Source organism: Echinops telfairi, unplaced genomic scaffold, assembly GCF_000313985.2.
Source record: "Echinops telfairi isolate 266 unplaced genomic scaffold, ASM31398v2 ScPeMD7_7412;HRSCAF=8450, whole genome shotgun sequence".
Taxonomy (NCBI): domain Eukaryota; kingdom Metazoa; phylum Chordata; class Mammalia; order Afrosoricida; family Tenrecidae; genus Echinops; species Echinops telfairi.
Window position 1 is genome coordinate 214,623 of NW_022111312.1, and position 17,842 is coordinate 232,464.

The 17,842-nt window shown below is 43.6% G+C and overlaps 1 protein-coding gene across 2 annotated transcripts in view; it reads right to left on the minus strand.

Annotated features, from left to right (window-relative positions):
• Nucleotides 1–10,711: 10,711 nt before the first annotated feature.
• The window catches only part of LOC101658817 (zinc finger protein OZF-like), a 19,199-nt gene continuing 12,068 nt past the window's right edge, over nt 10,712–17,842 (minus strand). For both annotated transcript variants that reach the window (XM_045296782.1, XM_045296783.1), the window contains 2 exons: nt 13,648–13,798; nt 10,712–12,798 (listed from right to left, as the gene is read on the minus strand). In XM_045296782.1, the coding sequence (XP_045152717.1) occupies nt 11,346–12,798; nt 13,648–13,798 (1,604 nt within the window). In that variant the 3' untranslated portion in view covers nt 10,712–11,345. The remainder of the gene's footprint in view (nt 12,799–13,647; nt 13,799–17,842) is intronic.

The window sequence follows — 17,842 nt, forward strand, 5'->3', positions numbered from 1 at the left end:
AGTCTTGTATTACTCTGAGTACTTAGCATAAAAACAAGTTTCCCCAGGGCTTCACAGAACCTGTCTTGAGAGAAAGAATAAGTTGAAGCCCTCAGAGCTCCTATAAGCATACATTTGCGGCAATATGTAAATTACCCAGTAGTAAATGAGTCCCTTCTGGAAAAGGGAGGGTCTAAGCGTCTTGCGGACAGTTGTTGCACAGCACACAGCACTCGAAGGTTTTATCCTGACTTTAGAGAGGAAGGGCTCAGGTTTGAGACACCAGGAAGCTGCTGCAGGGTCGGTGCTGCTGAGGGAAAATGGGTTGCAGCTTCCTGGGGAAGAGGGAGAGCGAGGGGGCTTTTCTTTCCAGGCAGAAAGGAGTTGTATATTGTCTGGCGCATATATGTTGGCTTTTATATATACGCCACAGGAACCCAGGTAAGTTACACATCTTAGAAAGTCCACTATAACTCCCAGGACCTAAGTGAGAAGGGGAACGCTGACATGAGTGAAAGGTTTTGTTAGCTGCAGATGCTGGGCCGGGTGTTCATGGGCCCTGAAAGAAAGAAAAGGCTACAGGATCACATTTTGCATTTGAACAACATTATCAAAGGAATGACTCAATCTATTTGGAACAAAGCGGGCTGTCCGAGGGTCCATGAGAGGTTTTCAACTTGAAGTCCTGTTTTTTAAAAAAGAGGAGAATGATGAGGGCAACGAATGTATAAATGTGCTCTACACAATTGATGTATGTGTGGATTGTGATAAGAGTTGTATGAGCCCCAATAAAATGATTTTTAAAAATAAAAAAGAGGTAAAATAATAATAGTAATAATAATTTTTAAAAAGAGGTTAAGGTGAAAACAAAACTGGAATGAACTAGTACAAATAAACACTAAGCAAGCGTAATAGGCTGAGGGAGCCTATGTTCACTGTTGCTTCCACAGGAAGGGGTTGCCAGACGGCAGGCACTGCTTTCCACTCTGGAGAGAGCATTGAGTGGGCATAGGAGAAATGTATCAATCCAGCTGGCCAGCGACCTTTCAGGCTGCTGGAGTTGTCAAGACGACGGCACAGGCTCTCTTTCAAGCCGCTTCAGTCCTTCCTTCTTCCACTCTTGGATAGAGACTGAGCCCCTGGGCTGGAAAGGGGATGACAAGCAGCAGGAGTCTGGATCAGTCACCACTTTGACTGCACTTGCTGGAGATTCTTAAGAAGGGATTGGTTAGTTACATCAGCACTACATCAGCGAAGGGGAGGGCTGGTAAATTGAGACAACAGGGATGGGGCTGCCCAAACATCATTTCAGAGGGGGTGAGTTGGTCTGTAGATGGGGTACACCGCGCCCCCCAAAAGGGCAAGGGGGAGAAGCACTGGTCTCCAGAATTAACTTAGCTAATGTGGACTTCCTGGTCTGACTCATGCGCTCTACCTGCCCGGAGCTCTGAGGTGGTAGGCACAGTGAAGCTTCTTCCTTCCACTTGACATTAAGTGCCTCTGTTAGACCTTGAGAGACCTGAGAGGTAAACCACGTCCATTGTCAGATCGCAATGACATTGGGAATACTACATAGGAATAATTGCTTTTAAAAGTAAATTGGTTACAAGTGAGTCAGTATTTTTTCTGGTGGGGAGGGCTTCAGTCCATCCAGAAAAGGTGTCCAGAAACACTAGCACATACTTGTACGCAAGGGCTGGGGGCTACATTTCAGTAAGGTTCTGTTCCCAGTGTTTGCTGGGGGTCATTCCCCAATGTTTGAAGGCGGGTTCCCGGAGAGGGGCTCGAACCTTGCTGGGCCTTTACTTAGGCACAAGTCACCCACATTTGGGTCTCTGGCAACTAAGTGCCACAGGTGAGGTGCACAGTCACCCACGTTTGGGTCTCTGATGCAACTAAGTGGCACAGGTGAGGTGCACAGTAGGTTGGAGACAGTCGCTGGAGCCACTTGGTAGCTCCTAGGTGGGTTGTGTGGAGTTGCTTTACTAAGATGCAGGCTGTAACTCTCAGCAGAAGCACTATTTAACCATGAAAAGTTGGAGATGGAGGCGCAGAGGGAGACAAGGCTCAGTCGGGAATGAGAAGTACAGAGAGGCTTTATTAAGGCATGGAAAAACTCCTGGACAAGTTCTGCAACCCAACAGCAGGAGATATATAGGGTCTGAGCCAAGGGCATGTGGGCTGGTAAGGCGAAGGGAGGTTTTTTGTGGTCCTTTAGCAGGTTTTGCCTGGGGTTGCAAGTTTCAGGTCTGGAGATGACCTGCTGGCAAATCATCTTGTTCTTTTGCAAACTTGCTGTGAGCCCTGCCCAGGGAGATAAGCTCTGTGAAAGGCTGGAGGCAAAGGCGACACAGGTCATCAGGCTACTTGTCTTCTTGAGATGCTGGTGCAAGGGGCTGCCTGGTCCGACCCCGGCCCAAGGAAACCACCTTTCTCCGGAGCCTGTGGTTGCTGAGCTGGCTGCAGTTCTTCTGAGTGGAAGAGGTTGGCAGCACCAGAGACTGCAGGCAGGGGAGAAAAACGGCCAACTGGCTTTAGAGCTGCCTTTTGAGTTGGCTAACTTGTGAACAAGTCTTTCCGCACGTCATCCCTTTGTGGCCTCTCCAGTGGATGACAGCTTTTTGCAGGCAGCCAAACAGCCTGTAGGAAGGCTAGAATTTCTGCTTTGTCCTTAAATTGCTTTCCATCTGAAGAAGCCCTTTTTTCTGATAAGATGCTGCATGTACATGAGCCAGGGAAAAAACAACGATACCGTCTGTGCTGGTTATCACAGTTCCAGGTTTTCTTGGTTAGGTTCCTGAGGGACTAGTGAGAAAGATAGAACCAGGTCTTCATATTCAGTCTCAGTCTTGAATAGGTGGAGGGAAGATAGAGACCAGTTTTAAAGCAAACTTACTGCTCTTTTTCCTTTTCTTTAAAAAAAAAAATCATTTTATTGGGAGCTCTTATCACAATCCAAACATATATCCATTGTGTCAAGTACATTTGAACATATGTTACCATCATCATTTCCAAAACATTTTCTTTCTACTTGAGCCCTTGGTATCAGCTCATTTTTCCCCTTCCCTTTCCCATCCTCCCTCCCTCATGAACCCTTAAAATTTATATTTTTTCATGTCTTACCCTGACCGATGTCTCCCTTCCCACTTTTCTGTTGACCATCCCCCAGGGAGATTATTTGTAGATCATTGTGGTCAGTTCCACCTTTCCCATACCCTCATAGTATTGCTACTCACATTCTTGGTTCTGAGGGGTTTATCTGTCCTGGATTCCCTGTGGGTCATGATAGTTGGAGGGAGGAAGTATTAAAGAACTAGAGGAAAGTTGTATGTTTCCTCGGTGCTATAGTGCACACTGACTGGCTTGTCTCTTCTTTGTGACCCTTCTGTAAGGGGATGCCCAATTGTATACAAATGGGCTTTGGGTCTCCACTCCACACTCCCCCTCATTCACAATGATATGATTTTTTGTTCTGGGTGTTTGATGCCTGATACCTGATCCCATTGACACCTCATGATCACATAGATAGGCATGCTTATTCCATGTGGACTTTGTTGCTTCTCAGCTAGATGGCGCTTATCTTCAAGCCTTTAAGACCCCAGACGCTATATCTTATGATAGCCGGGCACCATCAGCTTTCTTCACCACATTTGCTACACACCCATTTTGTCTTCAGTGATCATGTTGGAAGGTGATCACCACGGAGTGCCAGGTTATTAGAACAAAGAGTTCTTGTGTTGAGGGAATATTTGAGTAGAGGCCGAATGTCCATCTGCTACCTTAATACTGAACATATATGTGCATAGATCTATTTCCCTGTAGCTATATATATATTTATATATGTACATGCCTGTATTTAGACATCTATAAATGCCCATTTGCCTCCTAGTTCTTTTATTTTCCTCTTGTCCCACTATCATGTTTGGTCCTCATTTGGGTTTCAGTAATTCTTCTGGGTTACATTGTCCTTAATCAAGGCGTACCAGGCATCCTACGCCCCTCCTTGCCATCGATTTTAGATCACTTGTTGTTCCCTTGTCCCTGGGTTTGTTAACGCCCACTTCCTTTTCCCGGTCTCCCCCTGTCCAATGTCCCCCTGGAACCGTTGGTCCTGTTGTTTTCTCCTCCAGATTGTTAATCCCGCCTCTTTTATCTAGATAGACATGCAGACAATAATAAGTATAAAAATAAGACAAAGCAAAACAACAAAATAACAACAACAACAACAAAAAATAACAAAAAAGAAAAGCCTATAAATAGTTCCAGCTCTGTTTGTTGACCTTTAGGAGTGTTTTCCAGTTGAGTCTGATGGGGTGGCATCTTCTGGCCCCAAAGTTTATTTTTGGTATTCCCCAGGGACTTGTTTTGCTCCCCTTGCTACTCTTTTGCACACTTTCAGCGTTTCGTGCCGGTGTAGTGGGGTCAGATGGGGGACAATTCCTGCACTGTCTCCATTGTTGTCTCCTGCAGTGCTATGGGTCAGTGAGGGAAGTCTTATCTAGGGGTGGGGCTGTCCTTATGGTCCTCTCTGTGCATTGGCTGCTCTGAGCAGGAATATTGTCCTCGGGGCTTGGTGGGCCAAGATGTGTTCCACTCTCTCTCCTTTCCTCTTAGTTTGCTCCTCTGTGCTCTGATCAGACGCCACTTGGCCGAGCTGTAACTTTAGTGCTGTCCTCTGAAGAGCATTCTGGGGTGGGGTGGGGCACGCATAACCACATAGTTGGGATTGGTGCTGACTCTGCAGACCTCTCTATATTGATTCCCTGCTTCAGGCAAGTTGCGTTAGTCTGCGTAGAATAGAGAAACTCATTCATAGATACTCATATGTGTATAAGAAAGAGCTTTATATACAAGAGCAATTGAATATTGGGAAAACATGTCAGCCCAGTCCAGATCAGGTCCATAAGTATATTAGTCCATATGTCTGATATCAATCTATAAATTCCTTTTTAGACTCACGAAACACTCAATGATACTGCCTGCAGGAAGATCACAGGCCAGTAGGTGGAAAGTCTTGTGGATCCAGTCACAGTAGAAGCATCTCAGTGCTGGCAAGGACCTCTACAGGGCTCTTTCAGCTCCCGGACTCTAGTAGTTCTATATGTCTTGTCCACAGGAATGTCTGGCAGGTAGTTTGTGAGTGTCCCACCTTTAGCAAGCTATTTATCTCCTTAGTGCCTCCAAATGAGCTCATCAAGCTGTAACCTGACTGATAGGCTAGACTCCACCCCTGCACAAGTTGACACAGGATTATTCAACTATCACACCAGTGTGTTGCATTCACTTCTTGGTGCACTGGGTTGCAGTCTGGTCCCTTACTCCCTCTCATATGGAGATATAGACAATACCCTCCCCTTGAGTGAGTTAGTGCCCTGTTCCCCTGCTACCCATGACTTTTCTTTCTTTCTTTTCACCTCCTTTTTAGTTGGCTGCCATATGTATCCCTGGATTGGGTCTGGCCCCCTGGACCAGGAATATATGTATATAGTAGCTTTTCCTTTTGTATTTTTAAGCTTACCTCAGCAGACTCATGTTGTACCTGTCCTTTTGTGCTTGGCTTACTTTACTTAGCATAATTTCCTCCAGTTCTTCCCATGCAGCAATGTGCTTAATGCGTTCATCGCTGCTTTTTAGGGGTGCACAATAGTACTCCATTCTATGTATATACGTTTTTGGGGTTTTTAAAATCATTTTTGGGGAGCTTGTACAACTCTTATCACAATCCATACATACACCCATTGTCTCAAGCACATTTGTACATGTGTTACCATCATCATTTTCAAAACTCTTTCTACTTGAACCTTTGAGTATGTCCGTTGATGGAAATTTGAGTTGTTTCCAACTCCTTGCAATTGTTAACTGTGTTACAATGAACAATGGAACACAGATGTCTGGCCGTGGTTTGTTTCTTGCCTCTTCTGGGTATATGACCAGTAGGGGGAGTGCTGAGTCTTTTGGTAGCTTGATTTCCATCTGTTTTACATATCACCAAAGCAATTTCTATAATGGCTTTACATACCTACAGGTTCACCAGCAGTGGACAAGAGGTCCTATCTCACCACAGGCCCTCCAACACTTGTTACTCTGATTTTTAAATTGGGATATGTTTGAGGGTGTTAGGTGGTATCTCATAGTTATACTTTTCACTTCTCTTCTGGCTAATGATCGGGAACATTTTCTCATATGTTTATTGGTCATTCAGATTTCTGCCCTTATGAAATTTCTGTTCAGGTCCTTTGCCCACCTCCCTGGGGAGCAATTAGTTTTTTTCTTATTGTAAGCTAGCATAGTATTATAAATTTTAATAATAAGGCCTTTGTCTGATATGTCATTGCTAAAGATGTTTCCTCAGTCTGTGGACTCTCATTAATCTCTTGGTGAATTATTTCAATGTGCACAGGTGTTTTATCTTCAGTATATCCCACTTGTCAGTTTGTAACTCCTCTGTATTTGTTTGTGTCCTTCCCTATTTCTGATAGCCTATGTATTCCACGTGTTAAGTTTCTCGTTTGTCCCAATTCCCCCATTGATGGCCCTAATGGTTTGGGGTTTCACCTCAAGTTCTATGATGCACCTTGAGCTTATTCTTGGGTGTGGTGTGCGGTAAGGGTCTTGCTTCATTTTTCTGCAGATACATGTCCATTTTTTCCAGCACCATTTGTTGAACAAGGCATCCACTTCCCACTGGATATTTTTTGGGCTCTTATCAAAGATCAGTTGGCTGTATGCTGCTGATTTTATGTCTGGGTTTCCAGTTCTAGTCCATTGGTCTGAGTATCTGTTATAAACTTACTGCTTTTAAAGCCCTTTAGTTTTTGAAGTTTTCTTTGGATGTCAGGTGCAGACGGCAGCACAAAAGCTAGAGTAACTGCACAGGCATTATCAGGGACTGAGGGATCTAAAGGAGTGAAAGTGCTGTCTTTGGTGGCCTTTTATGCTGATGAGAAAAGACCAGCGATAAATTTTCAGGGCTCTCTGCCCTTGGAGGCGGGGCGTATAGGAAAACAGACTTAAGAGAGGGAGGTTAAGTCCTGGGAGTTCTCAGAAAAAGGGGGGTTGGGGCTGTTTAGTTATACAGACCCAAGACCGAGACGGGAACACAAACAGGAACTGGCGCTTAGTTTGAGTAATTTTCCAGCTAATCCGGACAAAGGAACTTGCATTCCAGCAGGGGGTGCAAAACAGGTTTTAACCAGGGAGGGGGTGACTCAGCAAGAGCAAGTTATCGATTAAGGTAAGGGACAATTGGGGTGACTTGTGACAATGGCTTAAATGCAAGCAACAGTACAAGGGTTAAAACTTTGGGGCAGGCAGCCAACATGGAATGCTGGCTACTTTGCCCCACAGTGCAGTGGGGCCACTGGAGAACTTTACTCCTTCGTCAGGAGGGTAGGCTTGTGAGAAATTTTTAATCAGTCATTCTGGGGGAGTGTATAACGCAGAAAGGGAGCTTCCCGTAATGTAAGCAGACAAAAAGGCACAGGAAATGAAAATCAGATTTGTCCGGCATGAATTTAAGGAAGGTTTCTTGCAAGAGAAGGTCCCACAAGAAAGAAAAGAAATTGTTGCCCCAACAAAATCATGTACATGGGTACCACTTTAAATCCTGTAACAGACAGTACAGGAAAGATTCCAATCAGACCAGAGAGATAGGCATAAGTACATAAGACATTTCACCTGGCTGATGCTGGAGCCTTGCCGGCTGCAGCCAGCTTCATGAAACTTCTCCGCTCTTCAGTGGGGTTAGTGGGCTTCTTAGTCATCTCAAGTTAAGCTGAGCCACAGAGAAACCTTGGGGGAAAGGGGCACAATTGCGCTCCCTGCAGGCTGCTGATAGCACTTTACAGGAAGTCAAAAGAGTGACCCAAAAGATCTAAAATAGCTCAAGAGAGACTTGTTGGAGAGGAGTCCACTCCTCAGGGGTGGTGACCGTTAGTCCAAAATCCAAACCGAGTACACCAGGACTGCTCACAGCAAGGTCAAGGAGAAAGCAGAAACTCCAAAGAGTCCTTAGTTAAGCTTACTTTCCCTCTCCCAGTCCAGCCCTGACACACAAAGGGTAGAGAGCTTACAAAAGTGAAACAACTCAGGTGTTTGCCAATCCCGCAGCAGGTTAGAGCTTTGATCAGACAACTTGAAGCTGAAGCCCATGGAGCCCCATGGACGTGGACAGAAGGCTGTAACCGGTTACACTTAACACGCTTACACAATGATTCAGAGTTTAAACAGTTAATTCCCTCTGAAGAAGAAGTTGAAACTGACAGTTACCAGACCAGGACAAGGTCCACTTGGCATCCTGTGCATATGAACACTTGTCATGAGGAAATTCTCTTCCTAAGTATATTCCTCAGACACAAGGTGAGCACAAAACAGACTAACCGGAGAGCACACAGTCAGGGGCGGCTGGTGAGAAAGACCCAGTGCTGGTCCTTTCACGTTCTTCAGAGACATGAGGGTTGCTCGGGGACCTGGATCATCAAGGTGCATCCTCACTAGGAAAGCCCTCTGGGTCAGGCAAAGCCTGGGGTAAATGGGATCTTGCTGGGGCCTCCAATTGTGCCAGGCTAGATCAACCACACCACTTTATTAATGATCAAAACCTTTATTCACAACTGGATGGAGAGAAGGTTAGCTTCTGGAAAACTCTCGACCCAGGACAAAGAAAGTACAGGATTTTTTTTTACTTCAAAGTAGCGGACCTAAGGAATATACTTAATACACACACACACGAGGTGGAACCCCCTAAAAAATCAGAAACATGTGAGGGGCATAGTGCATTTGGAGTTAGTTTCACCGGGTCAGACTGTTAATCAAACTTTCTATTTAGAGGTTCTGAAACGATTGCCTAACATTGTGCGACAAAAAGGCCTGATTTGTGGCAGACGGAGACTGGTTTTGCCACCATGACAATGTACCTGCTCAATATTATGTTAGCATCTATAGAGCCTCCACTAGTTACTTTCAGAAGATCACCAGGCCTTTCCTCCTAGCCTTTGGAGCCTGGAAACTTCACTGAACCTGCTCATCAGGGTGACCCTGAAGGTGATGCAAACACCCTGGCACAGCTTCCAGTTCCACAGCAACATGCAAGCTCCCAAAGCACAACAAAGTGACAACCATTTGATTCTTCACAGAGACGAAACCCTGAGAAGGAAATCCATTACTGCAGTGTGCGTTTTCACTTACAGCAACCTGAGAGGACTGAGCAGAACTGCTCTGTAGGGTTCCCAAGGCTGTGATCTCTATGAAAGCGCCCTGCTGCATCTTTTTCCTACTGAGCTGGCTTGGGGGGCCCAACCACTCACTTCCAGTAACTGGCGAAGTGCTTTACCACTGCACCACCAGTGTCATAGATGCCTACATAGTTGGGGTACAATGAGAACCTGCTGGAGGCAAACAGGACCTTTTGAAACGTGAAGTGATTACAAAGGGAAAGCTATTCTCTACAGTGGAATCCCAACCAACAGTTACAGAGCAAATGCTAGAAAAGGTGAAATCACCATTTTTTGGCACTGGGTTGAACAGTGACAAGTGTACTTGTTTCCCATCTGAAAATGGCTGTGAGTCATTAGGGAACTCATGTTTCCACCTACGTTAGTTTATGCACTTTGGAAGCATGAAAGCAAGAGAGCTGTAAGACATAGTTATGGATTTAAATAGATGGTCTACAGAGTGCTCAAACCACATGAATAATAATTTCAGGTAATATGTATCAATGGATGTACAGGAGGTGGACAAAAATAAGATAAAACACAAGAACAAAGTTTATAACTGAAGAAAACAAAGTAAAACAAATAAAACACCAACATCCAAATACAAATTCAGTGCATTTTATTGCATGGGAATGAACACCAATTGTAATATGAAATCACACTTGCTCTGCAGTCTTCACAGGAGCCAGATACAGCCAAGACTGCATGAAGGTAAATTACATCACGGACTAAGAAAGCAACCATCTACAGGGCTGTTCACAGGACTGGAGAATTGAAGGCTAACAAAACTGCTGCACAGTGACCATGTGCTCTCACTCCTCCCAAAGGCACAAGCAACTCTAATCACACCTATTTCTGTTTTCGTTACTCACTGAGATACTGAAAGACTGTGTCACATTCCTTATACTCTGTCACCTCCTTTCTCCACTGTGAATGTTTATTGAAGTTTGAGGATGAATGAAAAGCTTTGCCACATTCCTTATATTCAGAAAGCCTCTGTATAGCGTGAATTTTCCTATGTGCAGTGAGATCTGAATAGACAAAAGGTTTTGCAACATTTCCTACATTCATAATGCCTCTCCACTGTGACTTCTTCCACTATGTACAGTAAGCTGTGGCGACTTGTGGGAAACAGAACCGGGAAGAGAGTGTATGTAGACAAACTTTCAACATTCATATGTTACGGAGCTTGGGAGGCTGAGGCTAGCATGGAGGAAACCTTCCTGTTTGTGAGCTGAAGATGTGTCCTACTTACATTCTCCAAAGTGAAAGTTATTCCCCACAATGTCCCCCCATAATAATGCCAAACCTAAGGTGCGGTTTGCAAACACTGTCAACTGGTTGAAGCTTATCTGCCGGATGGTTGTCAGCCATCTAAGGCAATCACACCCTATTGTCTGTCCCACCCTAAGTAGGGCCCACTCCCTTCAGGATAAAGGATATCGGATTGTTCCCCTGAAGGAGAGCTCAAAGACACCTCAGGTCAAGCCAACTCAGGGACGACCAAGGTTAGGCTGCCGTCTGGACTGTGGAGCCCACCCATCTTGTTACTTGTGTGGCTTCCTGTCACATGTATACCTCTAGTGCCTCCCCTTCATATTGGATATACACCCGACTCTTCCCTCTTCTGTTATGCATATGCATACTTTACAACCCCTTTCTGTTAACGTAGGTCCTTACTGTGATCTGTGTGCCTGAGATTATATAAGGTCATAAGATTACATGATGCTCTTTCTTCTGGGACACGGCTCAGGAAGTCATGACAGAGAAGGTGAGCATTTGCATGCTTTATCTGGTCTGCTATCCCTTTAATTTACCCCTCAATTGCACAACTGTGCCTCGGACCCATTTGGTTGTAAGGAGGCTGGTTCCCCCCAGGGACCGAGTAAATGGTTTCCCACATAGCTTACATTCATAAGGCCTCTCTCCACTGTGAGAAATGCTATGTGAGGAAGAAGCAAAGGCTTTGCCACATTCCTGACATTCAACAGGCTTCTTGCCACAGTGAATTATCTTATGTTGGTGAGGATGAGTAGTAATTAAAACCTTTGCCACACTCCCTACATTCATAAGGCCTCTTTATTGAGTTCTATTTTGAATAAGGGTTGAGGCATGACTAAAGGTTTTGAAATATTTCTTACATTCAAATGTCTTCTATCCATTATGTATCCTTAAATGTTTACTGAGGTGGGAGGATTGATTAAATGCTTTCCCACATACCTTACATTTATAGGGCTTCTCTCCAGTGTGAACCCTTGCATGTGTAAAGAGGCCAGAGGATCGAACAAATGCTTTCCCACATACCTTACATTCATAAGGCTTCTCTCCAGTGTGAACCCTTGTATGTATAAGAAGATGCGAAGACTGATTAAATGTTTTCCCACATACCTTACATTCATAGGGCTTCTCTCCAGTATGAACCCTTACATGTCTAAGGAGGTGGGAGGATCGAATAAATGCTTTCCCACATACCTTACATTCATAAGGCTTCTCTCCAGTGTGAACCCTTATATGTGTAATGAGGTAGGAGGAATGATTAAATGCTTTCCCACATACCTTACATTCATAGGGCTTCTCCTCATTGTGAACACTTGTATGTCTAAGGAGGTGGGAGGATTGAATAAATGCTTTCCCACATACCTTACATTCAAAAAGCTTCTCTCCACTGTGAAGTCTCTTGTGTTTTTTGAGGGAGGAGAACCAAATGAATCTTTTCCTACACACCTTACATTCATAAGGCTTCTCTCCAGTGTGAACCCTTACATGTCTAAGGAGGTGGGCAGACTGAATAAATTCTTTCCCACATACCTTACATTCAAAAAGCTCTCCACTGTGAATACTTTTGTGTTTTTTGAGGGATGAGAACCAAATAAATCTTTTCCCACAGACCTTACATTCATAAGGACTCTCTCCACTGTGGATTCTTTCATGTGTTTTGAGGCATGACGACCAACTAAAAGTTTTCCCACAGACCTTACATTCATAAGGCCTCACTCCACTGTGAACTCTTCTGTGTCTACGGAGGTGGGAGGATGAAATAAATCTTTTCCCACAGACCTTACATTCGTAAGGCCTCACTCCGCTGTGAATCTTTTTATGGCTATTGAGGTATGAAGAAAAACTAAATGTTTTCCCACAGACCTGACATTCATAAGGCTTCTCTCCACTGTGATTTCTCATGTGCCTGCGCAAGCGGGAAACAAGACGAAACACTTTGCCACATTCCTTACAATCGAAAGGCCTCTTTTCTCGGTGCCGTCTTAAAGGTCCAGGGACCCCCGAGGATTTGCCACAGGTGTTTCCATAGTCCTTACATTCCTTAGGCTTCACTGCAGGCAGCGTTCGCACAGGACCGCGGGAGTGAGGGGGACAAGTGCAGTCCTCTCCGTGTTCTCCGCCCGGAGAGGAGTCACATTCAGAGTGAAAGCTCGCCTGACGCCTAAGTAGTGATGGTGGTGTCATGGAGGACGACCCACAGAGGAGGGACACCGAAGGACACGGTTCATTAAAAGTTCTTTGGAGCATGTGAAGATCTGGAATCCAGCTGCAGGTCTCTCCACACTGATTCTCCTTCTTAATTGCACGGACATTCTGTTCAATATGTCTTCTGTTAAAAACAGCAGCGAGATACATGTGGATTACAATTGCACCACGACCACCTCAATACATGTGTATTTTCATGTTGAATTGTTTCAGCGCTCAAAGATTAAATCATCTCACAGAGAAAGTCCTATTTATTTTACTCTGTTTCTATCATGTGGGGTTTCTAATTGCATATCAGTGAACTATGTTTTAACTATTTAATGTTTCCCATTTAGATAAGAATTATAGTGTGAGATTTTTGAAGCACATATTAGAGGTACCATATATAGACACACACTTTTAAATATATTCACACTTATACATACAAAGTAAGTCACGTGAGTCTATGTTAACTCACAGACAACCTATGGGATAGGGTAGAACTGTCAAAGTGTTTCCAAAACTGTAACTGTTTACGGGGGTAGAAAGTCTCATTATTTCCTCAGGGGTAGACGGGAGATTCAATAGGCGGACTTTGAGATTTGTAGTTGAACTTGAAACCACTGTGCCACCTGAGCTCACTACACAAATGAAGCTGGATGGCACACAGGGTTGGTGCTCACCCAAATGTGAAAGGTTGGTGGCTTCAACACACTGAGTGGCACTGCCGTGCATCATAACACTCAACAGTCCGCACTCTGATTGCTACTATCTATATCTATCTATATATATATGAGTATATAGATACACATGCACATACATGTACTTATACTCATATAACCAAAAGGTTTCCCAAAGCTCACGGATAACATTATTATCTTTTCATTCCATTTTCCCACTAGTGGAAGACCAACAGGACAGAAGTATTTTAATGCCATCACTCTGCCTGCAGATTCCCTTTGAAGCACTGCTATGTAGAGTGACTGATACTCACCTCTCACAAGTGTTCTGCTTGTTACCCGGATCTTTACTGACATGAATTTCACATGTTTCTCCTACCAAGGAGGACCAGGAGCCACTTTTCAGGAATTGTACTACTGTATTTTCAGTGGACATCTTTTCTCCATTATCAAGGTCTTGTGCAACTGACCCAATGACACAAGTTGTGGTTGACAAAATAAAAACAAAAAGGAAAGGCATTATTCAGAGGGAAAGAGGAGCTGTGAGGGGGAAAAAAATAGAAAAACCATTTTATGGTTAAAATGCTTTGGCAGGGATCAAAGTGAAATTGATTGGGAAATATCCCATGAAGATTGAGATGGCTGACACACAAACAGAGCTCATAAGAAGGGCTACAAAGAAAGGTACTGGACACAATCCACATGGAATGGTAGAAGAGGGATGACCATTCTCTAGAACACAGATGTGTTAGTGAAAGAGGGGGTTAAAGAGTTAACCTGCTATTAATCCAAACATTGGAAATATGAAATAATTTAAGATTTAGTTTGTTAAACATCCAAAGGGTGACTGCCCCCCCACCCAACACAGAACACCCGTCTTATGCTCAATCAGTTGGGATGCTGGACCTCAGAGAGGCGTTAAGAGAGGCTTTAAGAGAAAGCGTTAAGCAATAAGTACTTCCCGTTTACAGACCTCAGAGGAGGTGATATGTTGAGGCTAAACACTGAAGCATGGCTCAATGTAGATTAGCAAGGATGCATGAGGCTTCAGGGGTTGTTGGTAACACATACTTGGAGAAACGTAGGTATCATTGCCTAATGATCACTGTGAACACTCGCTAATAACTTCCTGCTACCACTTATCTGTGACTCTGTCCTACAGTGGTGGCTTCTGTGTGGCTGTGATGTGCAAGCTTTGTCACTGGTATTGCAATGCCGGCAGGGCCACTTCAAGTGAACAGGTTTCATAGGAACTTCCAGACTAAGAACAGACAATGACAAAGAAATCGCCTGATCACTTAGAAGGAAGTAGCCGCTGAAAGCCCTTTGCACACCTGCGAAACACTGTCAGGTACTGGAGGACTAATGAACGGAAGCAGATAGCTGGGGGAGACAGTGCCAGGGGAGGAGCTGCTTTTTCAGAGGAGAGTCTGCCCTTGTGATGTGAATGGAGGGAAGCCTAAACGACTGGAACTTTTAGGATCTTCATTTGCTAATGGGCATGACTCAATGGAAGAGGAAAGAGCTATAAAACTCAGCAAATAATAAGAACTTAGAATGTGCTAAGTGTGAATCTAGAAAAACTGGGAGCCATCAAACATAAAATGGACACCGGCTAGGCAGGGTGCAGGATAGCACCGATGAAACATACAACTTCCCGCTAGTTCTTTAATGCTCTCCCCCACCCCCTCACTACCATGATCCCAATTCTACCTTACAAATCTGGCTAGACTAGAGGGTGTACACTGCTACAGATAAGAGCTCCCAACGCAGGGAATCCAGGACACATAACCCCCTCAGGATCAATAATGAGAATTGAGATACCCAGAGGGTAAGGGAAAGGGGGGTAGAAAGCAGCAACCACAACCGATCACAAAGATGTACAATAACTCCTTCTTAGGGGGACAGACGACAGAACAGTGGGTAAAGGGAGACAGCAGTTGGTGCAAGACAGGGAAGGAAAAAATTTTAATAAATTATCAAAGGGTTCATGAAGGGGGGGGGACGAAAAAGGAAGAGCTGATATCAAGGGCTCAAATAGAAAGATGTTTTGAAAATGATGATGGCAACATATGTAAAAATGTGCTTGACACAGGAGATGGACATATGGATTGTGATTAGTGCCCTAAGAGCCCCCAATAAAATAATTTATTGAAATAAAATGGAATGCATGCACATCAATATAATAAGCGTTAGTGAGCACAATGTACTGGTATTTGGCTTTTTAAAATCACAAGAGAATATAATTTACTAAGCTGGGAATAACAAAACCACGTAGACGAAAGACATGGCATTCACTGTCAAAAGGGACATTTCAACATGTATCATGAAAGACAGTGCTTAGAGAAGAGGGCAGGGGGAGACGTCGGACAGTGTAACTTATGACAAAACAATAATGATTTGTGAATTGTGGAGAGTTCATGAGGGGCGGGGAGTGGGGAGGGAGGGGGAAAATGGGCAGCTGATATTAGGGGCTAGAGTAGAAGGCAAATGTTTTGAGAATGATGAGGGCAGCGAATGTACTAAGTGCTTGACACATGGATGGATGGATGGATTGTGATAAGAATTGTACAAGCCACCAATAAAATAATTTTTAAAAAAGACAGTGCTTGTCCTGATAGCACTGTATCAATCCACTGCAAAGCAATCCAATAATTACAACTATTATTCAAATTTATTTAACAACCACTAGAACAAGTAAAGCAGGAGTTGAAGAATCCGATAGACATCTTCAGTCAGAAATCAATAAAACATGTAATCAAGATGAATTAATAATTATTGTGGACTTGAATAAAAGAGTTTGAAAGAAAGCAGAAGGGACTGGAGGCAGGGTGGGATGGAAAGTGGGAACCAATTACAGGGCTCTATATATAACCTCCTCCCTGGGTGATGGAAAACAGAAAAGTGGGTGAAGGGAGACGTCGGACAGTGCAAGATATGACAATAGTTTATAAATTATCAAGGGTTCATGAAGGAGGGGGTAGTGGGGAGGGAGGTGGAAAAATGAGGAGATGATGTCAGGGGCTTAAGTGGAGAGCAAATGTTTTGAGAATGATGAGGGCAATGAATGTACAAATGTGCATTTGATGTATGTACGAATTGTGATAAGAGTTGTATGAGCCCCAATAAAATGATTAAAAAAAAAAAAAAAGAAGGCAGAAGGGGCAGAAGTTGGAAAATCTGGACTTGGTGACAGAAAAAGACGGAGATCACAGGATAGAATTTTGCAACATCAATGACATGCTCATAGCAGACACCTTTCTTCAATAGCACAGGGGGATTTGCCTAGATAAAATACACTTAAAATGTTTTTTTTGTTTTTTTTTTAGCTGCTTAAAATGTTTTTTGACTCGATATATCTGGGAAAGCACGATGTGATGGAGAAGCTCTGTGTCAGCAGCTAAACCAAGTTAGGGGTTGACTACGGAACAGATCAGTTACTCCTATGAGGAGGTACCACCACAAAACGTACAAAAGCTCCGCTAGGTGGAGCTTTCCTAGTATGCCTTTTCCCCACTACGCGAGCATTGAGCAACTCACTCTGAGTTAGTGCACCCAGTGGCATTGCTTGGGAAGGTTCTCTCTAGTTACTGAATTTTTTTCATAAAAGCAGTTTTGCTCACACTTCATTTTTAGTGATTGTCAATTTAAGAGAACAGCGTGCAGCTCTGAAATTTTGTTTCCTGCTCATGAAAAATGCTGCAAAAACTGCTTAATGTAGTATGGGAAAAATTCAAGTGTATGAGTATTTTTTTCTTTTCAAAAAAGGTGAAATGTGGATTGATGACAAACCTCTGGCTGGCTGTCAACTACCAAAATGGATGAAAATGTCCACAAAAATGTGTGCCCTTGTGCGTGAAGACCAATGCTGGACCATTAAAGAGATGGGGAAGTTATCTGGACTATCTGGGATCTCAGTTCAGCAAATTTTAATGTTTTAGATTTAGGAATGAGAAGGGTTGTGGCAAAATTTGTGTCTTGGGTTCTGTGTTGGTGTGGGTAGACTAGAGAAACAAATTCATAGACACAGTCATGTGAGTGTAATAAAAAGCACTGTATACCAGAACAATTGAATATTGAGAAAATGTCCCAGCCAGGCCAGATCAAGTCAGTAAGTCTGATATTAGCCCATATGTCCAGGACCAATCTATAAAGTCCTCTTCAGACTCAGGAAACACATGCAATGACGTGGGAGAACAAGAAAGAGTAAAACTGGATGAGAGAAGAATCCCTGAGCCGTGCTTTTAGTCACAGAGTAGCTAAAGCAAATGCAAGAAAAGATGCAGTCAAGATGAAGTCTCCATTGATCACGTTCCCTATTGGATTATTTCTGAGGATTTGGGTTCTTACATTGAGTTGTAATCCACACTAAAAGCTGCAATCCTTGATCTTCAGAAAATCCTTCAGATCCTTAACACTTTAAGCAAAAAAGGGTTGTGAATGGAACCTTGGAAATTTCTTTTTAAAAAAATCATTTTATTGGGGGGCTCATAATCACAATACATACAT